Source organism: Pleurodeles waltl, chromosome 5, assembly GCF_031143425.1.
Source record: "Pleurodeles waltl isolate 20211129_DDA chromosome 5, aPleWal1.hap1.20221129, whole genome shotgun sequence".
In the NCBI taxonomy this organism is placed as follows: Eukaryota; Metazoa; Chordata; class Amphibia; order Caudata; family Salamandridae; genus Pleurodeles; species Pleurodeles waltl.
This window is the reverse complement of record NC_090444.1, coordinates 981,905,251-981,931,694: the sequence shown is the minus strand read 5'-3', so window position 1 is coordinate 981,931,694 and position 26,444 is coordinate 981,905,251. Positions and strand designations below refer to the sequence as shown.

At 45.7% G+C, this 26,444-nt stretch overlaps 1 protein-coding gene across 1 annotated transcript in view; it reads right to left on the bottom strand.

The window, feature by feature from the left end:
• The window catches only part of TCP1 (t-complex 1), a 53,303-nt gene continuing 26,859 nt past the window's right edge, over nucleotides 1–26,444 (bottom strand). The window contains exons 9-12 of the mRNA XM_069235139.1: nucleotides 23,371–23,494; nucleotides 22,139–22,331; nucleotides 2,972–3,135; nucleotides 1–335 (exon numbers count right to left, since the gene is read on the bottom strand). Of these exons, the coding sequence (XP_069091240.1) occupies nucleotides 122–335; nucleotides 2,972–3,135; nucleotides 22,139–22,331; nucleotides 23,371–23,494 (695 nt within the window). The 3' untranslated portion in view covers nucleotides 1–121. The remainder of the gene's footprint in view (nucleotides 336–2,971; nucleotides 3,136–22,138; nucleotides 22,332–23,370; nucleotides 23,495–26,444) is intronic.

Below are 26,444 nucleotides of genomic sequence, written 5' to 3'. Positions count from 1 at the left end.
CAGTTTTAAATACATTTTATTTTGAGCTTGCAGTTTGTACAGTACGTGCAGATTAAGTGCAAGACAGTGAGACTAACGCCCTAGTATAAATTAATAGTACAAAATACACTAGATTAATTATTTAGTTTTCAAGTGAACCTGACTGAACGGCTTCTTGGTAAGATTTTCCTTTGTCATTATTTTCTGGGAACAATTTAATTAGGTCATCAATTCGTAGAATAGTAATTGCTGCCTCTGTTGCGAACTTCAAACTCTTGGTTTTTACCATTGTAGGCTCAAAAACACCGGCTTGTTTATTATCCCTCGCTTTTCCATTAACCAAATCGAGACCAATCCTGCAGATGAAAAATGAAAAAGTATGTCAGCATTTAAAATTGCACGCATTTTGAGATGAGAATTACTCCGCCCAGTTTTCTCATTTAACCCCGTTGGTCACATTTGTTGTAGTAATTCAGTTTTTGGCCCGAGAACGCACATGGCTATTTAATGTAAAACGGGCTGCACATGGAAAGATGGCATGCCACTTCACTAAGCTATTCTAACAGTGTAATTACTTATTATTGCCACTTTTGCATAGAGGTTTAATCTTGCAGATAACTACTGTGATCTGCAGCTCACAAGCATGAATCACAGCCAATGCAGCCTTAAATCCTTCCAAGACCAGTATTATGACTGCTCTATGTTAAATGTGATGACCTTTAACCAGATCAGTGGTCCGGTGTTTACGCTCCTCTAGCACCGGAAACTTTCATTATTTAAATTTTGAGAAAAAAAGAACTGCTTTCGGATGTTTTAAAAGATGCACCTCTGTCAATAATTTTTAGCCACATTCATGGCAAGGCATGGGTGTAAATCCTCCACCACTATCTCACTGCAGGCTTAAGATATAATGAAACGTGGAGATTTTTATTCCAACACTTTGCTCAATCATCTACTGCATTTCTCAAAGAAACAAACATAAATCCCAGACCTCCAGCTTAAGTAAACGTTGCTTTGACTAGAGCCTGGCAATACCAAATGTGTGGGCTATCCTAGAGAATGCAGCCTGCAATCAAAGTATTAATATAGATTACTCACTGTTCCTGCTACACTATTCATTTAATCAGATATAAAAAAAACTATGGAAGCAAAATCTATACTTTTTCAATTCTGTACTTTCTAAAGAATCTACTGGTGAAAGCCAGCTCTCACTTGGCCTGACTGAATGGGAGAAGACAATGACATTGACACAGCCACATTACAGGTACTCTGGGCAAGGCTGATTGGAGGCCCTCCCACCTTGTGGGCCAGTCGGAGGGAAGCAGGCCCTGAATTGAATGGGTTTCTGCATTTAACTCAGTAAGAACTGAATACTATCCAAACGACTGCATTTACGGTCCTACCTCCACAGGGGAAGGGTGTTTTTTTTTTTTTTTTTTAAAGTAATACAGATAGTCTCCTGTACAGGCGTAGATTATAAAAAATCTAAACATGCCTCTTTTTGGAAAACAAAATGCATCTTTTGCAAAGGAGAAAATTGCAAACTGCGAGACAAAAAACCTGTAATTCTATTCATATTTTACCAAACACCACACCCGAGACGGTGATAGAAATCAAAGTGGGCTAGGATTCCTTACAGAACAAGTTATTTTCTTCTTTACCAAATACGCTTTTCCACCACGCTTGACTAGGGATAAGGCTTGTTCTTGGTGGAGAAGGAAACCGCATTTATCTTAAGATTTATATGAGAAATTCTTAAAATTGGCACATTAGTTAAGGGCTAAATGCAGATACCAAACGTGAGGAACGGTTTGATTACAGCTTAAAAAAGGAATAAAAATCACATGAAGTAAATATGTTTGAAACAAAGAGTAATTAGTGCTACAATATAGGTTATTAGGAAAGGCATACAAAGCAGTAACTAAGTTAATAAATGTTTTATACAATGAGAAAAAGGCAACGATTGGGAATCGAGAATAGATTAGGAATCATTAAATTTCAAGACAAAACATTCAGACCTCAAGAGAGAAAAACAACCCAAATCCCAGTAAATTGTGCCCATGTTAGCATTTATTAAAAGTCACATAACTTGTTTGTCAGGTGCAAGAAATTAATTTTAAAAAATCATGAAAATACGAAGTCCTGAACTGGGTGCATTTAAAGTGCGGGAATTAGGAAGGGCTGGAATAAATCAAATTGGTTGAGTGCCACAATGTTATTTACTTATTCTTAGATAACCACACAACAGGTGTGATCAGGAACACTCACTTAGCTGGAGCACATGTATTTAGTAATGCAACAGCTTTAATACTACTGTATATAAGTAGAGATGACCGCGAAATTATTAGTTAACTTGTTCATGAAAAAGAAATCGAGGAACAAGCAGTGGGGAATTATTCAATGTTTATTACCATCAATGAAGATCCTGGATTGCAGAACATTCTTCTGTGATTTTTTGATATTTAGACTCAAAAAATTGACCCTCTTACCCATTACAGCGCTCATGCTATCACAGATGACACTATTGACACTTCATGACATTACTTTATACAGAAGACTGGGCAGATAAATAATTGGTTTGCGGCAGTCTTGAGATGAAGTGTTGACAGAGCCTGGGTATGCCATGTACTCCTCACATACAGTTTATTCTTAGCATAGTCTGCAGTCAATCCCTGAATGTACTGCAGACAGCTTATGGTAGGACCCCACTACATACAAGGCAGGGCCAGTGGATGCATATTGTGAACTGCTGATATGAGGTGATTGGGGCTTAATTTTGATCATATTAAAGATCACAAGCAATGTGGGATCACTTACAAGCATTTTCATTTGTCAGAGTTTGTTTTACATATTTGCCAATACGTAGGCATGGTCGAGAGACAGCTTCCATATGAAAGTCTTGGGTTAAATAACATTCTCAGTAATATAAGGATAGCAAATGCTACTAAAATAATGCTAGAAATATTACACCACTGCTACAAAATATACTTGCCATTTTAGATTCTTCCGTTCCGGGTTGACCTGAGCCTCATTGTGGAAAGCTCTCAATTTAGCAACAAGGTCTGTGGAATCCTGGGCAGCATTTACTGCTAATGTTTTTGGAATAACAAGTAGAGATCTTGCAAATTCTGCAATTGCAAGCTGTTCACGTGATCCCTGATGGAAGAGAAATAGAGGCAGACATTAACGCATTGTTTCATAACTAGATAAGTGACTGGCTTTCATATCAAAAAGGTGGTTGCAATTTAAATTTAGTTTAATTGTTTTAGAGACGAATCAATAAGGAACGCAGTTCGCAATACTTTGCCACAGATGGCGGATTCTGCTGCAGTAACAAGCTAATACTACCAACACCCCCCCTCCCCCAATCAGAAATATACCATGACTGCGATTATTTTTATCTTTTTTTCCTGATAAAAAGCTAGAATTTGGCTACATCTATCTTTTTCACAAGATACAGTAGCATTTGTTCTCCTTGCCAGGGAGAATAGGAAAGAAGATTTTTTTAAAAAGTTTTTTTCCAATTCTGTAGCACCGTTTAAACAACAAACGACGTATCAATCAGTTTTAACTGAAAATGCCTAGCCTGCCTGGAGGTAGGATGGTCAGACTCCCCTCCTTTGGAAAATAGGCCAGGGACTACCCCCATTATAAATGAGGATTTACCTATTAGATTCCATTTTGCAAGAGACTACTGGGTGGGGGTAGAAGAAAATAAGTTACTTACCTGTAACTGTGGTTCTCCAGTATTGGTATCTTTCAGATTCACATGCTTGAATCATTCCCCGTCGTCGAAGTGGGAGTCCCACGGTACATAGAAAGCAATAAATAGATAAAAATCTTTTTTTTTTTTCATTGTAGTCAATAGGAAAAAACACATTCACTTTTACAACTATCAGCCTCATTAGAAAAGGCCTAAAGTTCAGCCAATCCGGCGAGACCACCCCTTTAGAATCCTCAGCACAGAGGCAGGTCTCTCAGATTTCTCCGCACTAGTGATTACAAGAAAGAAAATAAAAGAGGCGAGCCCCCATGGGGAGGAGGCTGGGTCGCATGTGAATCTATGAAAGATACCAATACTGGAGAACCACAGTTACAGGTAAGTAACTTATTTTCTTCTCCAGTATTGGGGTATCTTTCATAGATTCACATGCTTGAATCAGAGTAGTCAGCAGTAAGAAAGATGGTTGAGTTCTGAAAGCATGCCTGCTCACTATTCATCCTATAGGGACTCATATAGGTAGTTAAATATGCTCATTAACATTCTAAAAGATTATATACATGAATATATATACACATAGATATATCTACATGAAAAATATCAGTCTGGTAATAGAGGATGGAGGGTAAAGAGATTATTGGCTCACCTTATGCAAATAAATTACGTAACACTGCATCCATCCTGTCAGTAGCTTCCAGGCAATAGTGCTGGGTAAAGGTGTGGGCACGTGTCCACGTTGCCGCTCTGCAGATTTGGTTCAGGGGGACTCCTGCAAATAGAGCTGCCGAAGTGGATACCGCTCTAGTGGAGTGCGTTCTGACATTGGACGATAACGGCTTCCCTGCTAACTGGTGGCAGAGTTGTATGGTAGAAGAGATCCAGCATACTATGGTCTGCTTGGTAACGGCCTTGCCTTTATTGATCCGCCCATAGCTAATAAACAGTTGTTCAGATTTACGAAAACTGCTAGTCCTTTGTATATAGAATTTTAAACATAGTTTAATGTCTACAGAATGTAATGCCCGCTCGAGTTTGCAGATTTGGAAAAAATGTTCTCAAAACCACCGGCTCATTTAAATGAAGTCGATGGAACCTTGGGTATAAATTTTGGATTAGTTCTTAGAATGACCACCTCCGATTTGAATTGGAGAAAAGGTGGTGAGACTGTGAATGCCTGGATATCACTAATCCTCTTCGCGGAAGTGAGGGCCAGAAGGAGGGCTGTTTTCAAAGAAATATATTTCAGGTCTGCCTTATGAATGGGCTCAAACGGATGCTTCATTAATTGGTAGCGCACAATATTTAAATGCCATGGAGGTGGAGGACGGTGAATCGGCGGGAACATCCTGAACAAGCCTTTAAGAAATTGCTTTATTATCCTGGATGACCATAAAGATTGTGAGTGTGATGTTCGTCCGAAACGGGATATAGCAGCGAGGTGGACCCTGATAGCGAAATCAGGCCTTTCCCATTCGTCTAAATGCAACAGATATGGAAGGATCTGTTCAGGAGAGGACTTCAGAGGGTGAACGTTAGAAGTTGAACACCATATGCAGAACCTCTTCCACTTGAACTTATACGTCCTATTTGTAGATTGAGCTCTGGCACAGGCAAGTACCTCCCTGCAGTCTGAAGGGATATCTAGGCCGTCAATTCATAGAATTCAGGAGCCAGGCTGATAATCGAAGAGAAGTCGGGTTGGGATGACGGACCTGCCCCTGATTCGTTGTTAACAAGTCTGGTATTGTTCTCAGCCATATGTGAAGCTGCTCCGAGAGCAATAGAAGATCTGTGAACCAAAACTGGCGTGGCCATTTGGGAGCAATCAATAGAAGCCGGCATGGTTCCCTCTTCATTTTCGGCAGAAGTCTCGGGATGAGTGGAAGCGGGGGAAAAGCGTATGCATAAATCCCTGACCATTTTATCAAAAACGCATTCCCCTTTGATCCTTTTTGCGGTCGCCAGCTTGCGAAGTGTTGGCATTTTTTGTTGTCTCTGGTCGCAAACCGATCCAGACTGGGCTTGCCCCAACGACGAAAGAGGCGGTCGAGAACTGACTGAGTTCCCATTCGTGACAGCTGGTTCGAGTCCTGCTTAAGGCATCTGCCCAGGCGTTGGAGATCCCCGGGAGATGTTCCGCTCTGATCAATAGCTGATGCTGAATCACCCAATGCCACAGTTTGAGCTTCTAGCGACAATGCCTGCAATCTTGTACCCCCCTGTTTGTTGAGGTAATGCATGACTGTGGTGTTGTCTGTTCTTATCAAGACTGAGGAACCCCTGATGTTGGTGAGGAAGGACTTGAGTGCCAAGGAAACTGCTCTTAACTCCAATGCGTTTATGTGAAGAATCGACTCCTGAGTGGACCATTTCCCTCTCACTGATAGATTTTGTAAATGTGCGCCCCATCCCTCTAAGGATGCATCTGTTATAATGTGCACTGGCTTGTCTTTCAGGAATGAGAGACCTTCCGAGATGAGGGGGGTATCCTTCCACCATTTGAGAGCTTGTCTTGCTGATGGGGTTATTCGAACTACATCGTCGAAAGATCCTTCTATTTGTTTACATTGATCGTCTAATTGCTGCTGAATTGTTCTCATGTACAGACGACAGTTTTCTATCCATGGAATGCAAGAAGAAAGCATCCCTAGAAAAGACTTGTAAGTCCGAACAGAAGCGGACCTTCATCTGCTGAGACGTGTTGCTAGATCTTGAAGTCTCTTCTGTCTGTCGTGCGAAGCAAAAGGCTCTTGCTTGGACTGTGTCCAAGACGGCTCCTAAAAAGGTAATGTTCTGGAAAGGGTCTAGATGAGACTTGGGGTAATTGACTGTTAAGCCTAGTGTCCCGAAGAGAGATAAACATGTCTGTGTCCCTGGCAGCTTTTGTCGCTGTTCGTGCTTTTATTAGCCAGTCGTCTAAGTACGGGAACACCTAAATCCCTAGTTGCCTGAGGTAGGATGCAACTGGTGCCAAAACCTTGGTGAACACTCTTGGGGCCGATCTGAGGCCAAAGGGCAACACTCTGAACTGGTAATGAGTGCCTGCAATCCTGAAACGTAAGAATTTGATGACTGGGGTGAATGGGAATGTGGAAATATGCGTCCTGGATATCTAAGGACGTCATGAAATCCCCCCAGTTGAGTAGGCGTAGGACATCTTGAAAGGAGATCATGCGAAATGATTGCTTCTTGAGGAATTTGAGAGAACGAAGATCTAAAATAGGTCTCCAGTCTCCTGTCTTTTTCCGTATAAGGAAGAAGCGGGAGTAAAAACCTGTTCCCCTCTGGTTCTTCGGTACTCTCTATTGCTCCCTTCTCCATTAAGATAGCAATCTGCGCTAGAAGTTCGTTGAGATGGGCAGGCGGGAGACCTTGTTGGTACATGAGGGGGAGGCTGATTGAATTCTAGTGTATGTCCTCTGTTCATAATATCGAGCACCCATTTGTCTGAAGTAATCTGGGACCACTGGTGGAGGAACTTGGAAATTTTGGCCCCTATTAGAGTGTTGGTATAGGGGTTGGATGCAGGCAACTGATGAAGGTCAGTTTTTCCTTGCTGCCTCTTTGGCTTTATAAGTCGACTTTCCTCTCGCAGGCTGTCTGAAATGTGTGGATGACGGCTGTCGATAGGTATGCGGCTGTTGCTGGCCAATGGTGGAACGAAACTGTCCCTGGTAAGAAGAGTATTGACGGTATTGATGTGCGCCGCCTCTATAAGAATAGATTCCTCTCCCTCTCCCTCTCCCTCCCCGAAAGGGCTGTCTTCTGTATTGTAATGCTGCCAGAGATCTGGCTCCCTCGGTGTCTGTCTTAATAGATTGCAAAGCATCATCTACATGCTTGCCGAACAAGAGCTCACCATCATAGGGCATGTCCAGTATCTTCAATTGTACCTATGGTCTAAACGATGTAGCTTTCAGCCACCGCTGACGCCCGAGTACGGCTGCTCCGGCTAACTGGCGGAAACCTGTAGACGAGACGTCTATGGCGCAGTCTATAATCTCAGCCGAGATCTTCTCACCCTCCTGTACTATCTTGCGCGCTTCCGCTCTATCTTCCGGTAATAGCTCTATAAACTGCAACATATTGGACCACATCTGACAGTCGTACCTTCCCAGGATTGCTAGGGAATTTGCTGTTCTAACTGTAGTGGCCGAAATCGTTGAGAACTTTTTGCCAATCGAATCCAACAGTCGTCCCTCTTTATCTGGGGGGGGGGGGGGGGGGGGGGGGGGGGGGGCAGTCAAAGATGAAGATAGATTTCTGGACCTTCTCTGAGCTGCCAGCAATATGACCGAATCTGGCTTAGGGTGACTAGCCAAACATTCTGAAGGATTGTCCGGTGCTTTGTATTTCTTTTCAAGTCTTGGTAATACTGCTGGTATAGAAGATGGAGTCTGCATGACCTTAAGCCCCTCTTCCCAAATGAAGTCAACAATGGGTATAGCTCTTACTGACTTCCTAGTATCCTCTTTGAAGTCATATAGGAAACAGTCTGACTGCTTTGATGTTATTGGCAGTTTAAATCTTTTTGCAGCTCTTTCCATCACACTGCGAAAACCACCAATGTCCTGCAGTGGAGAGTCTACTGGTGGTGGCGTAGAAGGAGATGGTGTTTGAATCCGATATTCATCCCATTCTGGAAAGATTGAGTCAGTGTCCTGAATTTCACCTTCTTCCTGCTCATCCTCTGACGAAGGCGGATCAACATCCTGTCCAGATGAAGGACCTGGGATAGGTTCCGTAGAATCCGATGGCCGAACAGGAGTGGATATCGGCGTATGCGGAGATTGTACCGGGGTAGAGGAGCCAGGTGGAGGAAATCTAGAATAGTCCTGCATCATTTGCTGTAGATTGGCTATCACAGAAACAGGCATCTGAACCGTCTGCTAATGCTGCTCTTGAGGTTGTAGGTGACTCTGCTGCTGATCTAAATAGAGCTGGTCACTTTCCTCTTCATCCTTCTCCTGACATTTAATACATAGTTCTGAGGGGCTACGTGTCACCGGGAAAAAACTGTCATCTGAATATACATCATCTTCCTCCTCAGCTAAGAGATGCTGTGGAGGTACTGGTGTGACTTTACTAGGTGATGTATGAGACGGTAATAGGAGAGAAGATTTACTTTTTATTGGCAGAATCCTCTCAGGTAGGTAAGGAGATGCTCCATAATGCTTTGGTATAGGATCAGAAAATTGAGTCGTCGACGATACGTTCATCGATGGTGTTCTCGTCGACGGAGCAGTCGATAGCGGTGCCGTCATCGGTGGTGCGAGCGTCGACTGAGTTGCCGTCGACGGTGCCAGTGTCGATGAAGTTGCCGTCGACGGGTGTGTGTCGTCAACGGAGTAGTCACCTCTGAGGGCAAATTAGATTGCGCGCCATCGCTGCTTCTGTCGGTGGGATTGTCGACGAAGAGCTCTGGAGATTACCGGTCGATGAATGCGTCGACGATAGAGACTTCACCTTCTTACCCGTCGACGGTCTCTTTGTAATCTTTAAGGTGTGAGCAGGTGAGGGACCGTATTTTAAGCTTACCGACGTTATAGTTGTAGATGACAGCGGAGATGAAGTAACAATCATTGGTGACGACGGAGCCGTAAATGTGGCCGTAGTTGTTGAAGGAAGACCTGCCGTCGACGATGCGCTCGTCGACGGTGCCGTCGACAGTGTGGACATCTTGAACGTTGAAGATCTTTTGAGCTTCTTTGAGGTGGTAGCAGGCGTAGATGGCTCTGAACGAACCTTACCACCATGTTCCCTGGATGTTGATGCATGTTCCTCCGGTCTGTCCTTAAACGCATGCAGCTTCTTAGCTGACTTACTGCTCATGGGGAGGAAGCTCTCCGCAGACTTTTTCCTCTTCTTTGAGGCCACTGATGTGCGCTGTCCTCCTCCTCAGAGAAAGCTTCTCTGGCTTTTCGTTTCTGAAGCCAAAGTAGGAGCCTGGCTTCTGTCTCCGAGAGTCTTGTTAGGAAAAGTCCTGCAGATTTTACAGTCTTTGACCTTATGCTCTGGATGGAGACAGTATATGCAGTCCTTGTGAGGGTCCTCACAATGAAGCCTTAACTTTCCACGGGTACCACAAGGTCTAAACAAAGCGTTTCTTGCTGTAGACATGATGGAAGTAGTACTACAGCAAGGCTAAGAATGAAAGCTGAACAATATCTCTTGAAGAGAAAGTAAACTGAGCAGAGCTCAGGGAGACTCCCTTACACACAACGTGCGGTAGAAAATCTGAGAGACAGTCTCTGTGCTGAGGATTCTAAAGGGGTGGTCTCGCCTGATTGGCTGAACTTTAGGCCTTTTCTAATGAGGCTGATCGTTGTAAAAGTGAATGTGTTTTTTTTCCTATTGACTACAATGAAAAAAATATATATATATACGATTTCTTATCTATTTATTGCTTTCTATGTACCGTGGGACTCCCACTTAGACGACGGGGGAATGATTCAAGCATGTGAATCTATGAAAGATACCCCAATACTGGAGAACCAAGTCTGCATGCCGGAAATCAACACAAAGCCATTGCTGCGTGAAACAGCATCGACTCATTGTCTGTGTCCGCCTGGAGAAACCGATGCACACCTCTCCGTTTTCCACGCATCTCCTCCTCTGTGGTCCGGTGCGGATAATTTAAACACAAACCAGGTACTTTGCGCTCACAAGAGACCATTGTTTTTTTAATTTTTTTTTTTTTAAGAACTATAATACTATCCATACAAAAGTGATATTTCAACTTGTATTTATCAAATCTTGATTGTTTTGACCTTAATCTACTCCGATTCTTTTTTTGTTTTGTTTTTTCATTAAAGCTGTATGGTGTATTTTTGTGGTTTTATACAGTGTTTATTTCACAAACACTTTACACATTGTCATCTAAGTTAAGCCTGGCTAATCAGTGCCAAGCTACCAGAGAGTGGGCACCGGATAATTTGAATTGTGCGCAACTTACCCAGACTAGAGTGAGGGTCCTTGCTTGGACAGGGGATAACCTGACTGCCAACCAAAGACCCTATTTCCAACATTAGTGATCAGCAGTGAGGGTTGGGGTTGGACTTGTACTTGTGCAGTGACATACAACAGCTAAGTGTACACTACCTACCCACAGTTGAAGGTCAACTTGATTTTTTATCTTTCTGCAATTTTGTTTTCTGCCTGACATTTTAACTTAATCCTCATTCAACATGTCTCTGGCAGGGTCTCAAGCAGGATCGAAAGATTTTGACCTAGCCAAGCTGGAGACATACACTGTTAACCAGGTGAAGGGGTTCTGCAAAGAGGATGGGGGTACCTACACAGGGTGCCTCCAGAAAGGAGGAAAACCAAAAGGCACTGAGGGCCTGGTAAGAAGCCCACTCACAAGAGAATGTTGAGGATGAACCAGAGGATGGCTCCTCAGAGGATTTTTTTGCCAGCAGTGGGGGGATGTTACCCCTGAAATTGTGCCCCCTGCTAAACCAGGGAGCAGTGTCTCTAGCCATGGCCTAACCGCAGAGGAAAGGCGGGAGGAGAAAGAATTTCAACTGCAGTTGGCAAGATTACAATTGGAAGAGAAAAAAAAAAAGCAGAAAGAAGCTGAGAGAGCCTTGGCTGAAAGAAAAGAAAAAAAAAAAACACTTGTTGGCTCATGAACGGAGTCTCAAAGAGCTGGATATCAAGATGAGGCAGTCTGAGTCCAGCAGTGATGAAGGTAGCATACATGCAGGGCCTGCAGTGGAAAAGAAGGTTCGTATACCCCAAAAATGTGGTGCCAAGTTATGCAGTGGGAGATTAAATTGCTGAGTGGTTGGCTGCTTATGAAGTTGCACTAAGGCTCATGGAGTTTCTGAAGAACAATGAGGGGCAGCAGTGGGGAGCGACACTCCTTGCATTAGATCAAAGGGATCAAAAAACATACACTAATGAAAACCACTTTACTTGCCAAGTTTGGGCTGACACCTGAGAAATACAGTGTAAAGAAATGGCTCCCTGTTGCAGTTACCCCCCCCACTTTTTGCCTGATACTGACTTGACTGAGAAGTGTGCTGGGACCCTGCTAACCAGGCCCCAGCACCAGTGTTCTTTCACCTAAAATGTACCATTGTCTCCACAATTGGCACAACCCTGGCACCCAGGTAAGTCCCTTGTAAGGTCTCAAAGGGCTGCAGCAGGCCTTATGCCACCCTAGGGACCCCTCACTCAGCACAGACACACTGCTTGCCAGCATGTGTGTGCTGGTGGGGAGAAAATGGCAAAAAGAAAAAGTAGACATGGCAATCCCCTCAGGGTGCCATGCCAACCTCACACTGCCTATGGCATAGGTAAGTCACCCCTCTAACAGGCCTTACAGCCCTAAGGCAGGGTGCACTATACCACAGGTGAGGGCATAGGTGCATGAGCACTATGCCCCTACAGTGTCTAAGCAAAACCTTAGACATTGTAAGTGCAGGGTAGCCATAAGAGTATATGGTCTGGGAGTCTGTCATGCACGAACTCCACAGCACCATAATGGCTACACTGAAAACTGAAGTTTGGTATCAAACTTCTCAGAATAATAAACCCACACTGATGCCAGTGTTGGATTTATTAAACAATGCACACAGAGGGCATCTTAGAGCTGCCCCCTGTATTTTACCCAATTGTTCAGTGCAGGACTGACTGGTCTGTGCCAGCCTGCTGCTGAGAGACGAGTTTCTGACCCCATGTGGTGAGGGCCTTTGTGCTCGGAGGACAGAAACAAAAGCCTGCTCTGGGTGGAGGTGCTTCACACCTCCTCCCAGCAGGAACTAACACCTAGCAGTGAGCCTCAAAAGGCTCAGGCTTCGTGTTACAATGCCCCAGGGCGCCCCAGGGCACCCCAGCTAGTGGAGATGCCCACCCCCTGGACACAGACCCCACTTTTGGCGGCAAGTCCAGGAGAGATAATGAGAAAAACAAGGAGGAGTCACTGGCCAGTCAGGACAGCCCCTAAGGTGTCCTGAGCTGAGGTGACTGACTTTAAGAAATCCTCCATCTTGCAGATGGAGGATTCCCCCAATAGGAATAGGGATGTGCCCCCCTCCCCTCAGGGAGGAGGCACAAAGAGGGTGTAGCCACCCTCAAGGACAGTAGCCAATGGCTACTGCCCTCCCAGACCTAAACACACTCCTAAATTCAGTATTTAGGGGCTCCCCAGAATCTAGGAAAACAGATTCCTGCAACCTAAGAAGAGGACTGCTAAGCTGAAAAACCCTGCAGAGAAGACGGAGACACCAACTGCTTTGGCCCCAGCTCTACCGGCCTGTCTCCCCACTTCTAAAGACACTGCTCCAGCGACGCTCTCCCCAGGGACCAGCGACCTCTGAAGCCTCAGAGGACTGCCCTGCATCTAGAAGGACCAAGAACTCCCGAGGACAGCAGCTCTGTTCACCAAAGACTGCAACTTTGAACCAAAGAAGCAACTTTGCAACAACTTGCGTTTCCCGCCGGAAGCGTAAGACTCGACACTCTGCACCCGACGCCCCCAGCTCGACTTGTGGAGAACAATCACTTCAGGGAGGACTCCCCGGCGACTCCGAGAGTAGCCAGAGTTGCCCCACCTGAGCCCCAACAGAGACGCCTGCAGAGGGAATCCAGAGGCTCCCCCTGACTGCGACTGCCTGCTTCTAAGAACCCGACCTGGTAGGGACACTGCACCTGCAGCCTCCAGGACCTGAAAGATCCAAACTCGAGTGCAGGAGTGACCCCCAGGAGGCCCTCTCCCTTGCCCAGGTGGTGGCTACGAGGAGCCCCTCCCCCCGCATCGCTGAAGAGACCCCTTGGTCTCCCATTGCTTTCTATTGAAATCCCGACGCTTGTTTGCACACTGCACCCGGCCCGTGCCGCGGAGGGTGTACTTTGTGTGGATTGGTGTCCCCCCCCCCCCCCCCCTACAAAACCCCCCCTGGTCTGCCCCCCGAAGACGCGGGTACTTACCTGCTGGCAGACTGGAACCAGGGCACCCCCTTCTCCATTGAAGCCTATGCGTTTTGGACACCACTTTGACCTCTGCACCTGACCGGCCCTGAGCTGCTGGGGTGGTAACTTTGGGGTTGCTCTGAACCCCCAACGGTGGGCTACCTTGGACCCAAACTTTAACCCCGTAGGTGGTTTACTTACCTGCAAAAACTAACTCTTACTCCCCCTAGGAACTGTTGAAAATTGCACGGTCTAGTTTTAAAATAGCTATATGTGATTTATGTGAAAACTGTATATGCTATTTTGCTAATTCAAAGTTCCTAAAGTACCTACCTGCAATACCTTTCATTTGTAGTATTACTTGTAAATCTTGAACCTCTGGTTCTTAAAATAAACTAAGAAAATATATTTTTCTATACAAAAACCTATTGGCCTGGAATGGTCTTGGAGGGGGTGTTCCTCATTTATTGCTTGTGTATGTACAACAAATGCTTAACACTACTCCTTTGATAAGCCTACTGCTCGACCACACTACCACAAAATAGAGCATTAGTATTCTCTTTTTGCCACTATCTTACCTCTAAGGGGAACCCCTTGGACTGTGCATACTATTCCTTACTTTGAAATAGTGCATACAGAGCCAACTTCCTACATACAGTCAGAGGTTCAGGGACAGCACCAAACTCCACACACAGACCTGGGTAGACTGATTTCTCCAGTAAGGCACTGAATGGATGGGTGCGGGTAGTAAAGAAGTTGACTATTTGGGGTTATAGAATTAGATCCTGAACGAGTATAAGTTCAGTGTTTGCTTTACAGAGTTGCGCCAGCATCTGGTTGACAGTAAGCAGACTGTTCCTAGAAAGCTTTCCGAGGAGGTTGACCTCTTGGTTAGCACCAGAGTGTCCAAGTAGGTACTGGTGGATGGCGGTGGGGGTGGGGTGGGGTGGGTGGCTAGACGGAGTAAAACTTAAGTTCTCAAAAGGACCCCAAAACAATCCTGGGGGGGGAGGGAATAACCAGTACCCACCTGAATTTGATACAAGCCCGGGTCCTTTGACAAGAAGAAAGGAAAATGTATCCCCAAAATGTTATGCTTCACGCATGGGCACTCTAAGGGAGAATCCCCATGTCCCAAGAGGGCACAGCCCCACACTGGATGGCAGACACCTTGGCTGGCTAGTGGAGCGCTTGTGTGTGGGGGTAATAGAAGTATCTCGCCTGGGAGATGAGGAAATGTGGAAATGTTGCCAAAAGCCCACATGCCTGCCAATACTTCCAGTTATAGGCAACGGGTCACCATTAATGGGCAAAGGGTGGAAGCTCTGTGTGACACCGGAGCCAGTATGATTGTCAGGGGTCAGCGGAGTAAGTCATCCCTAATACATTCCACCAGGTCTTAGTCACTGACCAGCGTGAGAGCCACCTACCGGTCGCTCTGGTTCCCTCTGAGGGGGGGGGGGGGGGGGGGGGCAGGTCTTGCCATGCCTGTAGATTGTCTGTTAGGCAAGGAAAGAGGTGGAGATCAGGCCCCACCTGGACATCTTAGGTTTGCCTGAACAGGTCTGCATGACCACACAGTCCATGGCTGCCTGGGAAGGGAGTCAAGGGCGTCTGGAGCCTAGAACAATGGCCCAGACAGCTGCACAGAGGAAGGGCAGGGGGTGCAGGAAACCTTCCCCAGAAGTTCCTGCAGTGGTTGACGGGGCCCTAGAAGAGGAGGCCTCTGGGCCAACTGGGAAAGACATTGCCGCACTGGGTAACCTGCCTGAGCTTGCTGGCTGGCAAGTAGAGGGTGGACCAATCAGGGAGGAATTCTGCCAAGAGCAGGAAGAGTGCCCCCACTTGAGGGTCTGAGGCAACAGGCCTCAGCCCAAGCAGCAGCTGAAGCCTCTGGCGATCACCACATATATTGGGAGAATGATCTCCTCTACAGCGAGCCTAAGATACCAGCCGCTGGGGTAGCACTTGTTCTGGTGGTCAACCAGTGCTACTGGGCCTTCCTACTGGCCCTGGCTCACGACATCCCCCTGGCAGGGCATTTGGGGCAAGACATGACCTTTGCCAGGCTTGTCACCTACTTTTATTAGCCTCGAATGCAGGAAGGCTCAGATGCTTTCTGTAGGTCCTGCCCAACCTGCCAGGCTAGTGGGAAGACAGGGAAAAGGCTCAAGGCTCCCCTCCCCCCCGATCTCACTCCCAGACGTTTGCACCCCCTTTGAAAGGATGGGCATCAACTTCATTGGTCCCTTGGACCCCAAACACGCCCTAGGCAACAGGTTTACCCTGGTTTTGGTGGACCATGCCACCTGCAATCCAAAGGCAATCCCTTTTAGGACAGTGACTGCACCGGTGGTTACCAGAGCTCTAATGGGGATATTTACCCATGTGGGGGTTCCCAAAGGAGATTGTGTGACAGAGGAACAAATTTCATGTCAGCATACATTAAGTCCATGTTGAATGAGTGTGGGGTAACCTACCAGTTTACCACCCCTTACCATCCTCAAACCAATGGGGTTGTTGAAAGGTTCAACAAGACCCTGAAAGGCATGATCACAGGCCTGCCTGAGGCCATAAGGCGTAAATGGGACGTCCTCTTGGCATGCCTTCTCTTTGCTTATAGGGAGGTGCCTCAGAAAGGGGTGGTTGTTCAGCCCCTTTGAACTTCTCTATGGATACCCTGTCTGGGGACCACTAAGCAAGTCAAGGAGGGTTGGGAGAAAGCTCCCAGGAAACTTCCCCAGGACGTGGTCAGTTACATGCTGGCCCTCTGCAACCAGACTCCGCGTTTCTGGAAACAGCCCAAGAGCAACCTCGAGGCCAGTCAAGAGGTGATGAAGGAATGGTATGACCAGAAGGCCACCCTGGTAGAATTCTCACCTTGAGACAAAGTTTGGGTGATGGAGCCAGTAGAGCCTAGAGCTCTCCAGGACCGCTGGACTGGCCCATTCGAAGTCAAGGAGCGAAAGGGCGAGGCCACTTACCTAGTGGACCTCAACACCCCCAGAAAGCCCCTAAGGGTTCTCCAGCACAACAGACTGAAGAATCATTTTGAGAGGTCTGAGGTCAGCATGCTTCTTGTGACAGATGAGGGCATAGAAGAGGAGTGACCTTTATCAAATCTGGATAGTTTTGACCTTAATCTACTCCAATAAATATTCTCTTTTTTTTTTTTAACCCGTGTGGTGTATTTGTGGGGTTATACTGTGTTAATGCATGATTTATTGCACAAATACTTTACACAATGCCTTCTAAGGTAAGCCTGACTGCTCAGTGCCAAGCTACCAGAGGGTGGACACAGGATAATTTGGATTGTGCATGACTTACCCTGACTGAAGTGAGGGTACTTGCTTGGACAGGGGATGACCTGACTGCCAAACAAATACCCCATTTCTAACATAAAGGCACTCCTGAAGACACTGGGCCAATCTGAAAGTCAGTTGTGCCTCTGAACTAGAGCAGAGTGGAACGGATACAGTCTGAGACATAACCACATTAAGTGTTGAAAATGCTTCTAACAGCAGGCAGATTTAACCTCTTAAGTGCGGGCGTCGGCCACTGGCCGACGCCCACACACCCTCCCTGGTGCGGGTCACGACCAGTGGCCGACACCAGGAAGGGCATTAATAAATCCTCGGGTGCGTCGGTTTCCCCCCCCCCCCCCCGGAGACACGGAAGCTACTGTGGCGAGGCGCGCTGACGTTGCAAAGGTGTTTTCCCCATGAAAGCAGGAAGCAGCCTTGCGGCCGCTTCCTGCTTTCATGGGGAAAACGGCCTTTTACACGTTCGGGAAGGCCTCGTAAGAAAGGGGAGAGTCTCCCCTTTCTTACGAGGCCTTCCTGAAAGTGTTTCCTGGCCCCCGATCGCAGCTGTGCTGCGATCGGGGGCCAGAAACAGTTTCAGAAGGCATCGTAAGAAAGGGGAGACTCTCCCCTTTCTTACGAGGCCGTTTCAAAATGTTTCCTGGCCCCCGATCGCAGCACAGCTGCGATCGGGGGCCAGGAAACCCCACTAGACACCAGGGATTTCACTTTTGGGGGGCGGCCCCCCCCCCTTCCCGGAAAACACCCCCCCCCCCCCCGGCATAATTTTCTTTAAAAAAAAAAAGATAGGTGCCCCCCAGGGGATTTTTTTCTTCAAAAAAATAATTTAAAAAAAATGAAATGACAGGGGGTCGTCCGTGGGCAGGGTGACCTCCTGTGGGGGCAATTTTTTTTTTTTTTTTTTTAGATGTTGTAGGGTTTTCCTGGGGGCCATTTTGGCCCCCAAGGAAACCATACAACAACTAAAAAAAAATATATGTATATATCTATATATATATATATATATATATATATATATATATATATATATATATATATATATCTATGTAGATATATATATCTAGGTACATGGATATATCTATAGATATATATATAGATATATATAGATATCTATATATATATATATATATATACATATATATACATATATATATATATATATATATATAGGTAGATCTGTATCAAAGAGATTTATAAAGCGCGCTACTCACCTGTCAGGGTCTCAAGGCGCTGGGGGGGGGGGGGGGGGCTGGGGGGTTTGGGAAGGCTAGGAGGTTCACTGTTCAAAAAGTCAGGTTTTGAGGCCCTTCCTGAAAAGAAGTAGGTTTTGGGTCTTGCGAATGTGGGTTGTGCGTGCGTTCCATGTTTTGGGTGCAATGTAGGAGAAGGATCTGCCCCCGGTGGTGGTGTGTTTGATGCGGGGGTCAGAGGCGAGAGAGAGGTCCGCTGAACAGACGTTTCGTGTGGGGGTGTGGAAGGTGACTCTCGTTGAGGTAGGCAGGGCCTGTGTTGTGGAGTGATTTGTGTGTGAGGATGAGGATCTTGAAGGTGATCCTTTTGTCAATGGGGAGCCAGTGGAGGGATTTGAGGTGTGGAGAGATGTGTTCGTGTCGGTGGAGGTCGAGGATGAGTCGTGCTGCTGAGTTCTGGATGCGTGTAGTTTGCACTTGAGTTTTAGAGTGGTGCCGGCGTAGAGGGCGTTTCTGTAATCAAGCCTGCTGCTGATGAGTGTGTGAGTGACAGTTTTTCTGGTCTCTGTGGGGATCCATTTGAATGTTTTTCAGTATACGGAGTTTGTTGAAGCATGAGGAGGTAAGAGCGTTGATTTGTTGGGTCAGAGAGAGGGAGGAGTCTAGGATGATGCTGAGGTTGCGTGCGTAGTTGGCGGGGGTGGGTGCAGGGCCTAGCGTGGTGGGCCACCATGGGGGGTCCCAGGTTTTTTTGGTGAGGGCCAAAGAGGATTATTTCGGTTTTGCTTGAGTTGAGTTTCAGGTGGTTGGCTGTCATATATACATCACTTTTGTCAATATGTGTGTGGTTTCCCTGGGGGGGAAAAGGGTCCGACTTGTCTAGTGGCAGTTTTAGTGCCATAAAGAAGCGCAGAAGGTTTATATGCCTACTGCAAAGAGCACATCTGTATTTTATGTAAATAGCTGAGTACATTAGTAAAGTCTATGGAGAGATGAAGGGCACTTTTGCTGGGTGGTAATGAGGGAATCCGAGGAGGAGGGAGTGGGAGCACCAATAATGATTGTTGGACTGGGCGCAGGAGGTGCTAAAGACTGACGAATGGTATGTGACAAGGTGTTTTTTGAGTGTCTTGAAAGTACGTGCTGATTGAGGGAAGAAGCGCAGGTAAGGTGGCCTCTACTGTTGCACGTATCTCACACACACCATCCATTTTGTGACTGTCTACGTAGGCTAGTGTTTTAGAGCAACAGTTTAGCCAATAGCAGAGATGGCATCTTGATGGATGACTGCTGCCTGCACTCGGGTTATAGAGGACCGCTCTGACATAGGATCAGAGACTGAGACATCAGATACTGAGACAGCATCTGAGGGATAGGACAATGGCACAGACTCTGGGAGTGATTTTTCAGTCAGAGGAGTCCCATTCGAAAACTCCTCTTCCAGTACATTATGAGGGAGGTGATGAGGACAGTCCTGCTGTCCCTTCGCAAGCTGTTCGTGTAACTGGGTAATAGTGGGTTAGGCCAACCCAGAGAGCAGGTGAATGCGGCGGCAAGCAGAGAGAGAGTGCTCTCTTGGGAGCTCACCAATTTAGTTCAGCCCCAAATTCCACCACCCAAATCATATTGTGGAGACATCAAAATTGTCTATGGCAAAACAAACTGGTTTTGTAAGGCAGGCACCTGTGTTTTTGGTCCTGGATTCGGCGGCCATATAGAGAAACACACTAAACCCAAACATTTCTGGAAACTAGACATTCGGGGGGAGTCCACAGAGGTGTGACTTGTGTGGATTCCCCAAAGTTTTCTTACCCAGAACACCCTGCAAAGCTGAAATGTTGAAAAAAAACTCTATTTTTCTCGCATTTCTGTCACACAAACTACAGGAATATGCTGGGATCCACAACATTCCTACCACCCAGTGACTCCTCACCTTTCCTGATAAAAACACTACCCCACTTGAGTGCCTACACCTAGTGCCTGTGTCAGGAATGGATCACCCCAGGGTCAACAGCTGCCTCACGCAAGGACCAACATTGACCGTTGTGTGATCTATTCCGGTCGCAGGCACCAGGCCTAACCACACAAGTGAGGTATCATATTTATCGGGAGACTTGGGGGAACGCTGGTTGGAAGGAAATTTGTGGCTCCCCTCAGATTCAAGAACTTTCTGTCACCGAAATGTGTGGAAAACGTGGTATTTTAGCCACATTTTGAGGTTTGCAAAGGATTCTGGGTAACAGAACCTGGTCCGAGCCCCACAAGTCACCTCATCTTGGATTCCCCTGGGTTTCTAGTTTTCAAAAATGTGCTGGTTTGCTAGGTTTCCCCAGGTGCCGGCTGAGCTAGAGGCCAAAATCCACAGGTAGGCACTGTTTTCTATGAAAAAATGTGATGTGTCCACGTTCTGTTTTGGGGCATTTCCTGTCGCAGGCGCTAGGCCTACCCACACAAGTGAGGGATCATTTTTATCGGGAGACTTGGGGGAACGCCGGGTGGAAGGAAATTTGTGGCTCCTCTCAGATTCCAGAACTTTGTCACCGAAATGTGAGGAAAACTTGTTTTTTTAGCCACTTTTTGAGGTTTGCAAAGGATTCTGGGTAACAGAACCTGGTCCGAGCCCCGCGAGTCACCCCTCCTTGGATTGCCCTAGGTCTCTAGTTTTCAGAAATGCACAGGTTTGGTAGGTTTCCCTAGGTGCCGGCTGAGCTAGAGGCCAAAATCTACAGGTAGGCACTTTGGAAAAAAACAGCTGTGTTTTCTATAAAAAAAAATAGGATGTGTCCATGTTGTGTTTTGGGGCATTTCCTGTCGCGGGCACTAGGCCTACCCACACAAGTGAGGTATCATTTTTAATCGGGAGACTTGGGGGAACACAGAATAGCAAAACAAGTGTTATTGCCCCTTATCTTTCTCTACATTTTTTCCTTCCAAATATAAGAGAGTGTGTAAAAAAGACGTCTATTTGAGAAATGCCCTGCAATTCACATGCTAGTATGGGCACCTCGGAATTCAGCGATGTGCAAATAACCACTGCTCCTCAAAACCTTATCTTGATCCCATTTTGGAAATGCAAAGGTTTTCTTGATACCTCTTTTTCACTCTTCATATTTCAGCAAATGAATTGCTGTATACCCAGTATAGAATGAAAACCAACTGCAGGGTGCAGCTCATTTATTGGCTCTGGGTACCTAGGGTTCTTGATGAACCTACAAGCCCTTTATATCCCCGCAACCAGAAGAGTCCAGCAGACAAAACGGTATATTGCTTTCAGAAATCTGACATCGCAGGAAAAAGTTACAGAGTAAAACAAAGAAAAATGGCTGTTTTCAGCTCAATTTCAATATTTTTTTATTTCAGCTGTTATTTTCTGTAGGAAAACCTTGTAGGATCTACACAAATGACCCCTTGCTGAATTCAGAATTTCGTCTAGTTTTCAGAAATGTTTAGCATTCCGGGATCCAGCATTGGTTTCACACCCATTCCTGTCACTAACTGGAAGGAGGCTGAAAGCACCAAATATAGTAGAAATGGGGTATGTCCCAGTAAAATGCCAAATTTGTGTTGAAAAATTTGGTTTTCTGATTCAAGTCTGCCCGTTCCTGAAAGGTGGGAAGATAGTGATTTCAGCACCAGAAACCCTTTGTTGATGGCATTTTCAGGGAAAAAACCACAAGCCTTCTTCGGCAGCCCTTTTTTCCCATTTTTTTGGAAAAAACTAAATTTTCACTGTATTTTGGCTATTTTCTTGGTGTCCTCCAGGGGAAACCACCAACTCTGGGTACCATTAGAATCCCTAGGATGTTGGAAAAAAAGGTGCAACAATCGTCACCCCGAGAGCATACATGAAGCGCCAGCCTTAGTTTTCCAAATACCAATCACAAAACCTCCTGAAATGCAAACTACACATTCATATTTTGCATAGTAAGGGATATCCATTTTATACCCTAAAGAACATTTTGAAACCAAACATCACTAAAATATTAGGGAAAGAAACAAGCACTCACCATGCTGGTAGCATAATTCTCAAGATAGATAGAGAGTGCAGCCTCCACAGCGCCACCACCTGGCACTACAGACTTGGACTCCAGTACTCTCTTTACCACACACAAGGCATCGTGAACTGAGCGCTCCATTTCATCACACATGAAATCATTTGCACCCCGCAGAATGATGGAGGAACACGTTCGGGCTTTCGTACTGAAACAAATACAACAATGTAACAAAGGTCACAATTTAGATGTAATAAAACGTAAGCATTTCTTTCCCAACCACAAGAAATGTGCTGAAACTGAATACGGACGATTCATTTTCGGCCAAGTCTATATAGTACTACTCACTCCCAGTGGTGCATCACGCACTTTGGCTATTCCAAATTCTCACCGCAAAAACCATAAGGAGTATGTAATGCGCGAGATGTAAAGACTATGATGGGGATTCTGTAAAGGGCTACTAGATACTGTATAGTGGCCCTAGAGTGCCAAAGCCCTCCAAAGGGTGTGGGTAAAGAATCAATTTATCATTCAGGCAATGATGCAGAATGCTGAAGACACTACTAGAAAGCCTCCAGAGGAGAAGAAAGATTAAAAAGGAGGGGACCTAACAGGCGGTGGAGGCAAATTTATGGGTGATGGAAGGGGGCAGTTTAGCAGGAGTTTTAAAAAAAGGGGGGGGGGACAGGGAAGTAAGCCAATCTTTAGCGTCTAATCAGGCCTTCAAGATCCAAAAACTGAGGAATGTTTTTAAGACTGAGGTATACAAATGCCACAGCGAAGAGGAAAGTCCTTAATTGCACCCTGCAACCACTTAAGGACACTTTTAAATCTGAATGTCTATTAGTAGAAAAAATACAGATGTGCATAAGTGCGTGGAGCAAACATTCAGCTATACAAGTTTGGGGGGGAGGGGATGCTGTAACGGAAACACCACTTCCTAAGGCTAAGAAAAATCTAAATCTTCCACACCAATCCATGTAACTCATGCGAAAAAAAAACAAAAAATAGCCAAATTAAAATCTGCTGCAGGTTTATACATTTAATGTAGGTATCAAAATATTTACCAGTATACATCAAAAGTATGTGCAGTTACTTCAATATGAATGGACACAGTGTTAATCCATCCTAGCTAAGAGCAACTAGTTGTACTTTATCCCACGCGTATAACTGTTCGCATACGTGGGCATGCGACAGCAATTTAATGGGAAACATGACATATGGAACATACTGAATAAGGTCCTTACTTTTTAACTAGGATTAGTTCATCGTCACATATTCGCTCCTGGACAACTTCTTCTGCCTGTCCCAGCATCAGTGATTCAAAGCTTTCTTCACCCTCCAGATTGGCCAGGGTTGAGCAAACAGTAGCTTATTTTTTAAGAAAAAAAAAAAAAAAAAAACACAGGAAGCTGTAAGTGCTTTTCAGAAATTATAAGCTAACATTTTAAGTAATAGAAGGGGAATGCTATCTAAACTTGTGCTAAAATGTCTAATTCAGTCAGTGAAAAAACATGTTTAAACTAGTCGATGGAATGCTCCAAATGAAACTAATTACCAACAAATGAAACTACAATACTTTATACATTGCAATAAATCACGTTGTAAGGAAATGGTTACCCCCTAACTTTTTCTCTTTGCTGATACTAAGTTTTGATTGAAAGTGTGCTGGGACCCTGCTAACCAGGCCCCAGCACCAGTGTTCTTTCCCTAAACTGTACCTTTGCTTCCACAACTGGCACAGCCCTGGCACTCAGATAAGTCCCTTGTAACTGGTACCAAGGGCCTTGATGCCAGGGAAGGTCTCTAAGGGCTGCAGCATGTCTTAGGACACCCTGGGTACCCTTACTTAGCACATGCACACTGCCTCACAGCTTGTGTGCTGGTGGGGAGAAAATCAGTAAGTCGACATGGCACTCCCCTCAGAGTTCCATGCCAACCTCACACTGCCTGTGGCATAGGTAAGTCACCCCTCTAGCAGGCCTTACAGCCCTAAGGTAGGGTGCACTATACCACAGGTGAGGGCATATGTGCATGAGCACTATGCCCCTAGTGAAAATGACTAAGTCGACATGGCACTCCCCTCAGAGTGCCATGCCAACCTCACACTGCCAGAGGCTCCCCCTGACCGCGACTGCCTGCTTCAAAAAACCCGACACCTGGGAAACGCACTGCACCCGCAGCCCCAGGACCTGAAGGATCCGACCTCCAGTGCAGGAGCGATCCCAAGGTGGCCCTCTCCCTAGCCCAGGTGGTGGCTACCCCGAGGAGCCCCCCCCCCCCCCCCACATCGCTGAAGAGACTAATGGAGCTCCCATTGAAACCTATTGCAAACCAGACGCCTGTTTGCACTCTGCACCCGGCCGCCCCTAGCCTACTGCTCGACCACACTACCACAAAATAGAGCATTGGAATTATCTCTTTTTGCCACTATCTTACATCTAAGGGGAACCCTTGGACTCTGTGCATGCTATTTCTCACTTTGAAATAGTACATACAGAGACAACTTCCTACAGCGTCCGTTCCATTATCATAGCATTTTGGTATGTGCCATGCGTTAAGATAGCCCCGAACAGGCAAGGACACCCCTGAGGGCGTTCAGTCGGTACCCTCCCCTCTGTTTCTGCTCCAATGCTGCTACTCATTTTCCCAGACTCTGTCCTATGCTCATGTCCATTCCTCCACTGATCAATACCCTTCCTGATGTCGTCCTCCTCTGCCCTCATACCAAGAGTTCCTAGTTGGACTATGCCCTCTTCCTCCAGCCACACAAAAGATATATCCTCATGTTGGTGGCAAATGGAGCGTTTTTGTGCTTCCAATGTTGTATACTCAAGGAAAACCTAAAAGAGAACAGCACCTGATATACCACTGTTCTGGAGGCCACAGTGAGATCAGAAGTAAACATTAAGTTGGGGAGCAGTAGATTTACAGTAAGCACTCCTTCAATGGCTCAGTTGTGTCTCAGGACTAATGAGGCTAATGGAATGGGGAATGATTAATTACTATGGAGCCCTAGTGCTCACAATTTTTAATGAGCTGCATCTCCTCCTGGTAAGTTGACTCAATGATATTTGTTGCACACATTTTTGAAAGAAAAAAAAAAAATGGTGTTGAATGGAGCCCGCATATGCATGGAGACATCCTACTATATTATCAGAGACAGAAAGATCTAAAACATTTGGTAATTATAACTTTGAATCAACAGCAGGGGGGAAACTACTAGAAATTTACAATTTAAGCCCAGTAACGTCCGCCTACGCTATAACAAAAGATCCTTTCTGCCGTCTCCCGACTATTTAGGGAAACCCACTGAACATTTAAAGCAGTAACACAATATTTGTAAACTTTAGTGTTCCTGAAACACTAGGCTTATATTTTAGCTCGTCTAACCGTTTAAGGCACCATCTTGATTTTTCTTAGTTGTCATTTTTGCAGAGACATGGACAGTTGCCTGGTTTATCAGATAATTTTTTAAGGTGTACACTATGACACAAATAAGCATTGTTACCCGAACTTCAAGACATGATTATATTTTAAGATGCCAGCTATGCGAATAAGCCAAAACTACCTTTTTTTGCTTGGGGGGGGGGGGGGGGGGGGGTGAGGGTGGACCTGCGTTTTTTGGCCCTGGGCTCAGCATCCATCTAAGAAAACCTACCAAACCCAGACATTTCTAAAAACTAGACACCCAGTATAGAGGTGTGACTTGCGTAGATCCCAAAATGTTTTCTTACCCAGAATCATCAGGAAACCTCAAATTTAGCTAAAAACTAAAAATTATGTTTTTCCCACATTTGTGTGGGATTACCGCACTGGGACAAATTTCCTACCACCCAAAGTTTCCCTCAGTCTCCCGGTAAAAATGATACCTCACTTGTGTACCTGACTGGGAAGAGCCAAAAACATGTCGAAATTGAGGGGGAACCAAAGTGCGTCCAAAAGGGAAGTTTGGGAAAAACCTTTTTAGGCTGACAATTGCTGCACAATTTGTATCCGTATAGATAAGACAATGCTGGGTGGTAGGAATTGTGGATTCCTGCAGGTTCCATCACAAAAATGTGGAAAATGTGTGATTTCCTGCAAAGCTGGAGGTTTGCAGGGCATTGTGGGTAAGAAAATGGTGTGGGGTGCATGTGAAGCACACCACCCTGGAATCACCCAGATGTTTAGTTTTCATATGCATCTAGGTCTTGTGGATTTTTTCTACATGACAGTGTCCCAAAGTCCAAAAAGTGCAGCCCTCACCACTCCAAGTGGGACGACTGAGCATTAACCAAGCTCTCATGGCCAAACGTAAAACCAAAACAATCAAATGTCC